This window comes from Malurus melanocephalus, unplaced genomic scaffold (assembly GCF_030028575.1).
Source record: "Malurus melanocephalus ecotype Western Australia unplaced genomic scaffold, MMel_1.1 scaffold_421, whole genome shotgun sequence".
NCBI classification, from domain to species: domain Eukaryota; kingdom Metazoa; phylum Chordata; class Aves; order Passeriformes; family Maluridae; genus Malurus; species Malurus melanocephalus.
This window is the reverse complement of record NW_026623653.1, coordinates 177241-187639: the sequence shown is the minus strand read 5'-3', so window position 1 is coordinate 187639 and position 10399 is coordinate 177241. Positions and strand designations below refer to the sequence as shown.

The window sequence follows — 10399 nt, the reverse complement described above, 5'->3', positions numbered from 1 at the left end:
AAAAAAAAAAAAAAAAAAACCTCATCTTGAGCACAAGGCAATTTAGACAATTTTTTTTCCCGGGGTTAAAGTGGCATGTTTGCACAACACCACCCTCACCCCAGCAAATTTGCCAGCAGTTGATAGATATAAATAGGGACATTTAGGGAGAAAATCATATTTACGTTCTTTTGAAATGTGCTTGGCTAAAGGCATATTTTTAAGAGAGGGAGTGGAAAAACAAATGGAAAATATTTTCTTTGAAAAGGAAAAAAAAAAGCAACAAACTGTCCTTCCTAAATAGAGATGCTTGGCTTGTGTGTACTTTACACAGCTGTAGGTCAGCCCTTGCAAACAACTACTAAATTAGGTGTAGCTACTTTGATGCTAAAAGCATGGAAGTGCCAATAATTAAGTTGCATCAGATGTAGGAAATGACTGATGTGTCTGTCGTGCTCATGATAGCAGAGTTCACTCTGCTGCCATTTGACCGACCCCTCCTTCTTTATGTAAGCAAAAGGAATTTTCTTCTAAGGAAAATCAGCTGGGTTTACACCTTTATTTTGTTTTCTGAACTGCTAATCCCCTAAAGGTATAGAAGCTATTTGAAAGAGCAAATCAAAGCTCCGATAATTTAGTGTTATATTATTCGTTGATGTGTGGTTTGATGTAGTGGCTACTTATTATATCAGGTTACCATATAATTATCTTAATTATTGACTCCAGAAGTAAGTAGAGGGATTATGAGAGAGACAGGAAGGCCCAGTGGAAAGAGCATGGTTCAGAGAATCAAACACATCTCGGCGTGCTCTTGGCTCCACCATTCATTTTCTCTGAGCCTGGGCTCTTCTCTCAGCCAGCCTGGCCATGAAATCAGGAGGGATTGCAGGAGCAGGACTCAGATGCTGACTCAGGATTCAGAGAGATGCAGGAGAGCAGTATAAAAAGGACAGGGGGAAGTTCTGAAAGACAGTTGTAAAATTAGCAGAAAAAATAAAAGGATGCACACCACAGCAAGCATTTGCATTGAGCACCTCTGTGGCCAAAAGGGAGTTGTGCCATGAAGACCTGAAATTCAAGATTGCATTTGCAGCCTCTGCTACCTATTTCCCACACAAAATTAGGCAGCCCTGCAAGACCAGGGTGATAAAACCATTCTCCCAGCTTTGATTTTAGCTGTTGAAATTATAGGAGCACTGTTCCTCACCCAGCCTTCAGCCATGGCTCTCACGTGGCTTTTGGGCTCCCAGCCCTTTGTCTGATAACCACTGACCTGAGCCAAAGGTTTGTGTTAGCAGGCACCACTGCAATCTAAAAACCACCCTGAAAGCCTGTCAGTGCAGCCCACACTGCCTGTATTGATAATATTTGTCATAGACTGACAAAATACTTCATCTATTGACAAGCTGAGTTGCATCTTTTCCCCCGGGGAGAGGAGCGCACGCGCTGGTTCCACTCAGCCTGTGCAAATTACTTTCTCTGCTTTCTGCTTTTCTTTCCTGAGCCAAAAAAAAATGGGGATAATAGAATGTATCTATTTCCTCCCTAGAAGAGATCAGTTAATGTGAAATGGTGCATGGTGGCTTAGTGCTGAATAAGTGGGATACCCTAATCCAGCAAGGTATCCTTGTTCCATTGTACGCCTTTTCTGCATGCCATCTGGAGTTGTTCTCTGCTTAGTATTTTCAGTGTGTACCATATGTTTTTGCATGAAAATTCAATAAAATATGCATTATACATGAAAAGTGCTGTAGTAAATAAAGGGARGATGGAATCCAGTCCCCTTTATGAACGGCAGGGGCCCCAAACCTTCATAAAAGGTTTAGTCTAGTCTGACGTCTGTGCTTTTCTCCGATTTACTCTGTGTCGGTCTTTAGGAGATGCTCTAATTTAAAACAAAACTCCACTTTCCCGATGAGGTTATTCGATGTTCTTTGGCTGCCCTCTGCTGAGAGCACGGAATAAAACAGGGAAGATGTGCTTTTTTCCAAGGAAGGTAACGGTGGAAGAAATTCTCTGGTTGTCCACGGGCTGAGTCGTGTCACTGCTGCTGTTTGGGGTCTCTCATTGTTTGTTTGTTGCCAGAGGGCACAGACGTCTGAGCTATAGCCCCATTTAGGGTTTTAGTGCCCACCAAGGGCTGGATGGCTTTGTTGGGATTGTGAAAAYGTGGGCTAAGGCATTGACCACCATGAAAAATTAAGCAGCATCGAACAAGGGCTGGAGGAAACAAATTTCTCTGCCCAGGCGCCGTTTCAGTCCTGCCAGGTGGGATTTGGGCTGTACCCCAGCACCTCYCTGCTTGGCACAGCAATTTAGCACTCGTGCTGTTCCTCATGGGGTGCCAGCATCTTCCAGTGCCATCTCCACCCCTSCACAGCAGCATTTTTATTTCTAGAGCTGAGAAAGTGCAACAAAGAGGGGCTGTTCCTACATTAACAAAAGTAACTGAAGGACTTGCTCTTTCTCGTGAACAAAGTGTGAGCAGTGCCCTTGCCCTTGGGAAGAAACAAGGGTCCTGCACAGATTTTGGTGCATGTGTAAAACAATGGCTCTGTTGTAGCTATCAATGTTCTCTGCAATGACCTGCTTTTCATACTTCCTAGCAAGTTGATTTATTATTATATCTTCAGTTGGGCTGTGCACCAAAGCATTTTGATGATGAAAGGAATGTTGTACACACATTTAATTACTGCCCACATTTTTGTATAATTTTATCATTTACTGTTTTAGATGAGACATCGAGTTCTTCCACAGGAAAGATGCCCAGTAAAAAATAGATGATTTGAAAGCTAATCTGGGATGAGTTTGGCACTTAAATGTGAGAAAATGTAATTGTTCCTTTCGTYCTTGCCCTTTCAGATGGTCCCTGATTCCCAAAATGTCCAAGAACTCCCTTATCTGGACATGGTGATTGCAGAGACGTTGCGCATGTACCCACCTGCATTCAGGTATCTTTTTTTTTTTTTTTTTTCCTCCCTTCTGATTGCACAGGATTGCTCCCTGGCTCTATAAAATGGCAATCTGCTGTTGGAAGACCAATGGTCTCTTAGTCTCTGTGCCAACATCAATAGTGCTTTGTGCATTTGAAAGATATAATGCAGCCTGTTGAAGGAGAGCTGGCTGATTCTGGYGTTCCTAAAGCCCATTTTTACAGTAAATTGGCCGAGGTTGCTTCCTCACCATTCTTCACATMCCCCAAGGATAGAGGATGGAGCCATTTTGAAGCAGGTCTGGCCTTAGAAAGCCAGAGGCTGCTGCCTCCGTGTGCCTCAGGCTTTGGGGATATGCACCAAAAAACCCAAAATCCATCCCTACCCTGCTGGCTCTTCAGGCCCTGAACTGGGGAAGGGTTGCACATTCAGAAATCTGTATTTTACACGTGTGTTCAACTTTGGCCCATTTACACTTAGCACTGCATTACACTGACAAAGCTACACTAATGGTAACATCCATTAACTTTTGGAAGTTTTGTCCCAATTCCCACAAGACTAATTGTACCATGCTGATGAACTGAAAACAAGGCAAAAAGAAATTAGAAAATGGTGTGTTTGTTACAGCTCTAAATCATCACAAGCATAAATACAACTATTAAGAAATAGAATCTTTCAAAGTGATCAGACAGTTGCAATGCTTCTTGTGAAGCTCAGGGTAAAAATCAGATGCCTGGAAAGAAGGCAAATCTGATCTTGCTGTGAAAGCTTTTGAAAAATGTAACCCATGATCGCAAGCACCTTAAATTTTTTTTAAAAGTGTAAAATCCTATTCTCTTCTACATGTTCACCAAGATTGGAAGTCAAGATTTTTTTTTCATGGGCACCTGCAGGATTATTCAGAGAGGAAATATCAAAGAGATCTGCTCCTGGAAGAGATGATGGGGCTTTGCTGTTGTACATGGGGTACCAGTGGAAACTGTTTTGCTGGTTAAAGTGTCAGGGATCTTTGAGTTTGGGTTGTGTCACTGGGAAACAGTCACTGTTTRTCAGGGAGACAGAATGAGAACAGAGCAAAGTTGTTCTGAAGTTTTGTCTGGCATTGTCAGTGTTGTTTATTGATCTGGCTTTTACTCTGATGGATGTGGGGTGGATAGGACAGCCCAGAGCTGCTGAAAGATGTTAATTGTCTATGATGAGGATAATGCTGAGGTAGGGGAAAAATCAGTAGCAGCCAAGTTTGATAAAAAATGAGTTGGTTTTATTTTATTTTTAACTAACTTACTATCCAGAGAACTTTCTCTCCTCAGAACTCATTTTTCCATTATCACCAAATTCATGTAAGAATGAGAAGGATAGCTTGTCAATGCAATTTTTTTTTGCATGCCAGTGTTTTGTTCCAGATTTGGAGCCTCWGTTATTTATTTGTCTATGAGAAAGAGAGATGGGTGACAGTGAGGAAAGAATGTGTTTCTGTAACGATACCAGACTGACAGCCCTGAAGCTGAATTCTTTGTTCAACTTTTTAAGCAGAGTGTGGAAAGCAGCAAAGGMAGTTCCTGCACACTGTCTCGCCCCTGTTGTTACATCATGTTGTATGTAGAATGTGATTTTCCAAGGCTTGTGAATTGGTTGAATTTCTGCATCAGCAGAATACTCAGCCCCAATATTAAAACCATCCCTTGCTCAGTTGCAGGTGCTGCACCAACAGGGGGTAGCTTCTCACATAAACAAACTCCAAGCTACATTTGCTATCCTATTTTTTTCCTGGAAACAAACCAGCATATCTAACCGTTTTTAGAGATGACTGACACATTTCATCAGCAATTTTCATAAAAAATGAGTTGAAACCCAACATCAACAGTAAAGATGCAGTTTAGCAGTTGGTGCTTTGGAAAACAGTGCACAACCAGAAATGGTTTCCTGTGAAAAGGGCATAAATCAGCCAACTGGGCTGAAGCTATGGACTTCTAGGTGGAGATGGTTATAACCTGAGAAGACACTGGCATCAACAACAGTTGTTGTATTTATCCGTGAGAAAATGTCACCCCAGAAATTATATGGTCAAAGACAGATCCTTTCATAGATCTCTCCTGCTGTGTTTTTAACCTTTGTTAATCATCTGGGATGCATGACATTGTTGCAGATTCACTAGGGAAGCAGCTAAAGACTGTGTAGTGCTGGGGCAGCATATTCCAGCAGGAKCTGTCATTGAAACTGCAGTTGGACACCTTCACCACGACCCTGAGTTCTGGCCAGAGCCCGAGAGGTTCATTCCTGAGAGGTACGTGGAGTAAAGCTTTTCACTCTTAGGTTGAAATCCTTCCCTGGGCACAGAACTCCAGCCTGTGCAGTGCAGACAGCAAATTCTGCTGCTCTTTCACAGCCACAGCCACCCACTACTCATCCAAAGCAGAATTTCCACCAAAAGGAGCACAGTTTTATTTAGACCATAAAACCACATTATTTCTGTTAAATTACACAATTGTGTATCCCATCGAAGGTGTGAGTTTTGGTCAAGGTTGAACTGTGGCACAGGTTTTCAGATCTGTTTCCATATCAGACACTGTGAATATTGCCCCTTCTGGGTGCAGAAATTCAGAAGTGGGATTGGATATTTTTGTCTTGGATGTACCTGGGAAACTCATCCAGCTCCAGGCAGGTTCAGAGCACCCTTTTCACCTGAAATCTCATAACAGTGGGTACGCTGTGAGTGGGGAACCCACCCTGTGTCCCACTGGGAATTTGCTCTCTGTCTGTAAATCAGGATCCTTGGTTCTTGCTTGGCCAGACATTTTCACAAGGAGCATTTATTCTCCTCAGTGGATGGGGGGACCCCTGTCAAGCTGTGTTTTTGTACGTGCCCTGTGTTACAGGTGCTGAGCTGAGCTTCCAGGGAGAGTTCCAGCTGATGTGGAAGCACAATTTAATTTTGTGAGCTATATTTTGAAGCTGTTTTGTGGGCAGATGCATTTTAAGCTGCCACTACACGGAAAAGTTTGCTGAGAAAAAAAGTGCCTGCTCCACAAACAACTGTGGTGTGRGTGGGTTTGTCTAATGCTCCTTCTGGAACAAATCTGGGCATCTGCTCCATCAGACTCCTTTGGTCATGAGGGACAGCAATGCCAGGGTTAGAGAAGCTCAGAGATTTTGCTGGAGAGGAATCTTAGCTGTAGCTGGAAGTCTGGGGTGGGTATTTTAAGGAATGCTTATATCTAGAAGTGTTTTTTTTAATTGTTTGTTCACCCCTTTAATAGTGGTATGAAAGGGTGAAGTAGTTAATGGGGGCTGCCATCCCCTTGACTCACACAGTGCTGTTTGTTATGAATCTGAGATTAATTCCCTTTTGAACCTTCCCTGAGGAATGATGTATAATTACTAACATTCTCCTCAGCTTGTATCAGTTGCTAGTGTTAGTAAGCGTTATAAAATGAAAGCAAAACAAACAAAAAAAAATTCAGCTACAGCCTTTGCCCCCAATATTTTATTTTGAAATTGGCTATAGGAGTAAAACAAGGGAGACTTTAAATTTACCAGGATGATATATGGGGGTGAGCAAGGCAAGAATTGCATTACCTGCAAGAATTGCATGGGATATGCAGCTGTGTATGTAACAGTAGTATATGCAGCATGGTACATGAGTTCAGTCTCAGATTTGGGCCTCTGTGGTTCTTTTTGGAGTAGTGGCTCCATCTTATTTAGGTTATCTAAGCATGGGGATGGAATTAGTGGAAATACCCAATATTTTTTTTTTTTCCAGAGCTCAAAATAGGCTGTATTGCCTCTCATCTCTTTCTACCCTGCATGAGTTCTTTAGGCCTTAGCAGTCTAAAGGTCTTGGAAACAGAATCCAAAGAGATGAGAGATTTTATGAAATAACCCCACACATGAAGAATGGAACCTGTATTCCATGCACAGAATGGGAAAAGTGGTGCTAAAAAATTAGTGCTGCTAATTGTAGTCAATTCAGCCCATTAATTGTAATTTCTCCCTGGTGTGAGCAGAGGGCCACAGAGCCAGTGTGTCTGCACCTGAGCATGGTCCTCAAATGAGGGCAAATCTTTAAAGACAGATTGGAAGTAATACTGATGTCTCCATGGCCTCTCCTGAAATCACCATCTGACAAAGGCTGATGGCCATGAGTCAATTATCTGTTTACTTAAGATGTCAGGACATAATCTGTCAACAATCCCCTTGACCTGTCCATTAAGACCAATTGAAACAACCAGCTTTTGAGATTGAAACAAAAAGCATGGAATCAAGACCAAAAGGCATTTCTTGAACTGGTTTCCATCTCTCTGCACCTTCTAGGTTTACAGAGGAGGCCAAGAAGGAACGACATCCCTTTGCATAYCTGCCCTTTGGGGCAGGACCCCGTGGCTGCATTGGCATGAAGATGGGTTTGTTGGAGACAAAAATGACTCTGCTGAGGATTTTGCAGAAGTTCCGGTTCAAGACCTGCCCAGAGACTGAGGTTTGTACATGCAGAGGCTCACAGATCACACTTGTTAACTTGAGGGAGTTCMCAGCATGTCTTAGACAGGACAACTGGTCTGCCTTGGTGCCCTCTTTTAGCTTGAGAAATCTGCTTCAGATGCTTCCATACCAAGGAGGGACAAGAGGTTTGGATTGCATGTTTTAAGCAAAATGTGATTTAAGAGAGAGAATTTTTCTAACAAAGGAAGCTGTTACAGGTCCCTGCCTTAGTGGAGGGCAGCATGGCAAGACCACAGGCACAATATCACGATTCAAAGAGGGTGAGAACATGTGTCCAGGTTTCAGGGGATCTCAGCACTTTGGTGTATCCCTGTTGCTATGGACATTGCACCCAGCACTTACTCAGCAGCTCTGGAGTCTTGAGAGTTAATTTCTTTCTGTTCAGATCTACAGCATACCTGGGCAACCACTGCCTCAAGCCTCTGGCTGTAAATTCTATTTAATATTAYACCACCACAGCTGACTGTAAAACAAGTACTTTACAGCTTCCACAGTAATCCTGGTATGAACTGGTCCCCCAGCAAAAATGTCTGTTTGTGTGTGGGGTGTTGTACACACATAAACAAACATGCACAGCTGTACATAAGATGATCTTTTTTCTTACAGATTCCTTTGCAGCTTAAATCAAAAGCCACGCTTGGACCAAAAAATGGAGTCTACATTATGCTGGAAYCTCGCTAAAAGGAAAAGCACAATCCTGAAGCCTTCTGGGATGAGGTCCTTTGTTAGTGACTCACTGGGTATAATTATTTTTCAAAACTCCAAGCCTAAGTCCCACTGATGGCTAGTGCCCTCCTGTGGGATAAACTCCAATCACTTTTTAAAATGGGCTCCACAGTCTTTTTTGGAGGTTTTCAAATKGCTGTGAATAGCATCTGTAAAGAAGCATCCAACTTTCACTTGCTTTTCTACATAACCATTATTTTCACTTACCTTTGAGAATGCTTTCCTCATGCTCAGTTTCCACACTTTACAATAGATTTTAATTTCAATTAATTTAACATATCCTTCTCATGCACTTGTGAGTCCCTTCTCCAGAGAGAGCCCCACAGGCACCACAGTTATGGCAGAAGACCTGGGACTCAGTGCATTGGATTTTATCATGAACTCCACTAACAATCAAAGCTGAGGTTCCTGCACAATGTTTAATCTCTCCCTGGGTCTGTGAAGCAGAAGGACTTGCACCTCCCTCATGCTCTGAAGTGTTTTTAAATACACTTAGATTAACAATTTGCACTTGGCACACTGCATTGATGTGACAGAAGAAGGAGAAGAATGAAGAGTTCCCTGGCTTTCCAGTAAAGTTCCAGCAGCTAAGACCAAAGAAAAGAGGTGACAGCCATTTTGCTGGCTGCTGTTGGAAAGGTGGAGACGAAGAAGAGATGAATTTAAAGCAAGTGGGAGGACTGGAGGAAATTTAAGGGTAATCAGAAGGTGTTGGTACAACATCTGCTTCAYGGGGAGGCCTTTCCTTTCCAAGCATTGCAGCTGGCACCATCCCTGTCTCACTCCTTGAATCCAGGAAATCAAGAGCAAGCAGTAGAGCCARTGCAAAGGAGTGGGATCCTGGATCCTCAGCCCCAGCAGGTGCCTTGACTCCTAATGTGACCCTGTGATAGGTTTTGTCCCCAGTGCCTCGCTCCCTTCAGGAAGGAATAGTCTGACTGCAGCAGAACAGCCACAGCTCCCCCTGCTCACATTCCCTCTGTTCTACTCCTCTGCAAAGCCCTCACCCACCACACAGGGAGGGRACACAGCTGGRACAGCTGACCCCAGTGASCACAGGGACATTCCATTCCATATGGCACCMTGCTCAGCATGGAAACCTCGGGGGAGAAGATGGAAGGGGGACGACATTTGAAATGATGGCATTTGCCTTCTCAGGTCACTGTTATGCCTGCTGGAGCTCTGCCCTCCTGGGATGGTGGAACACCTGCCTGTACATGGGAAATGGTGAATGAATTCCTTGTTYAGTGTGTGGCTTTTKCTTTACCTATTAAATTGTCTTTATCTCAATCCATCAGTTTTCTCATTCTTCCAATTCTCTCTCTGATTCCTCTGTGGGGGAGTGAATGAGCAGCTCTGAGGGSCTGAGCTGCTGGCTGGGGTTAAACTCAACAACAGCACCATGAGAAGAGATTGGCAGAATCTCAAAATCCTTTTTAAAAATATATTCTTACATTTTTTCCTTTAATTTTTTTGTATGTAACAAAGATTCTTGCCGCACTATAAAAATAAGGAAACATCTTTGGTTCTTTGCAAGTCCTGACATTCTGCCTGCTCGACCCAGTCTGCCTGAGATCTCCTTAGGTRCAGCATCTCTCTTGGTGGTGTGCACAGAGAAGTGTTGCAGCAGCAGGAGGAAGAGCCTGACTGCTCAGCTTCACTGCAAGGATTTCTGGAAGGAGCCATCTGCTCACTGATGCCTGCCTAGGGCCCGAGTTTCTCTCCAGCAAGCATCTTTTGCTGCCTTCTTCCCACATGCTGCCTGAACACTGATCAAATCACTGCATCTTGCTCCTCAAAGAGTGTCTCTTTCTTTTTCATATGATTTTTTTTTTCTTTTTTAAACAGAACTGTATAGGTAGTGGTGGTGAAGTACTAATCAGGCAGTCTTGGAACTGTTCCCTTTTCCATGGAGCATCTCTGGCCCAAACAGAAGTGCCCTGTTACAAACACACTGATTATATGAATTGCTCTTGGAGTGATTGTCACTTATTTGAAAAAGCAACATGCTGTATTTACCTTCATTTCTACACATTATCCATAATTTTTCCCCTCTTAAAAACAGTGTGCTGGAGGSTGATTGTCTGTACAGCTTATATACACAGTTGGCAAAAAGCTGGATGGGCCTTGCCTAAAAGCCTCCCATCTACCTGAATGAGCAGGAAGCTTTTTGTATCTGAAGTCATCTGTCAAAGGCTTCTTTGTCTTCCTTATATGAATTACAAGGTTGTGGTGTGCTTCATTTTTGACAAAATACTCCAAGC

At 43.0% G+C, this 10399-nt stretch overlaps 1 protein-coding gene across 1 annotated transcript in view; it reads left to right on the top strand.

The window, feature by feature from the left end:
• The window catches only part of TBXAS1 (thromboxane A synthase 1), a 225267-nt gene extending 215273 nt beyond the window's left edge, over positions 1–9994 (top strand). Inside the window, exons 11-14 of the mRNA XM_057379764.1 lie at positions 2842–2930; positions 5059–5196; positions 7224–7386; positions 8016–9994. Of these exons, the coding sequence (XP_057235747.1) occupies positions 2842–2930; positions 5059–5196; positions 7224–7386; positions 8016–8090 (465 nt within the window). The 3' untranslated portion in view covers positions 8091–9994. The remainder of the gene's footprint in view (positions 1–2841; positions 2931–5058; positions 5197–7223; positions 7387–8015) is intronic.
• The last annotated feature ends 405 nt before the right edge of the window (positions 9995–10399 follow it).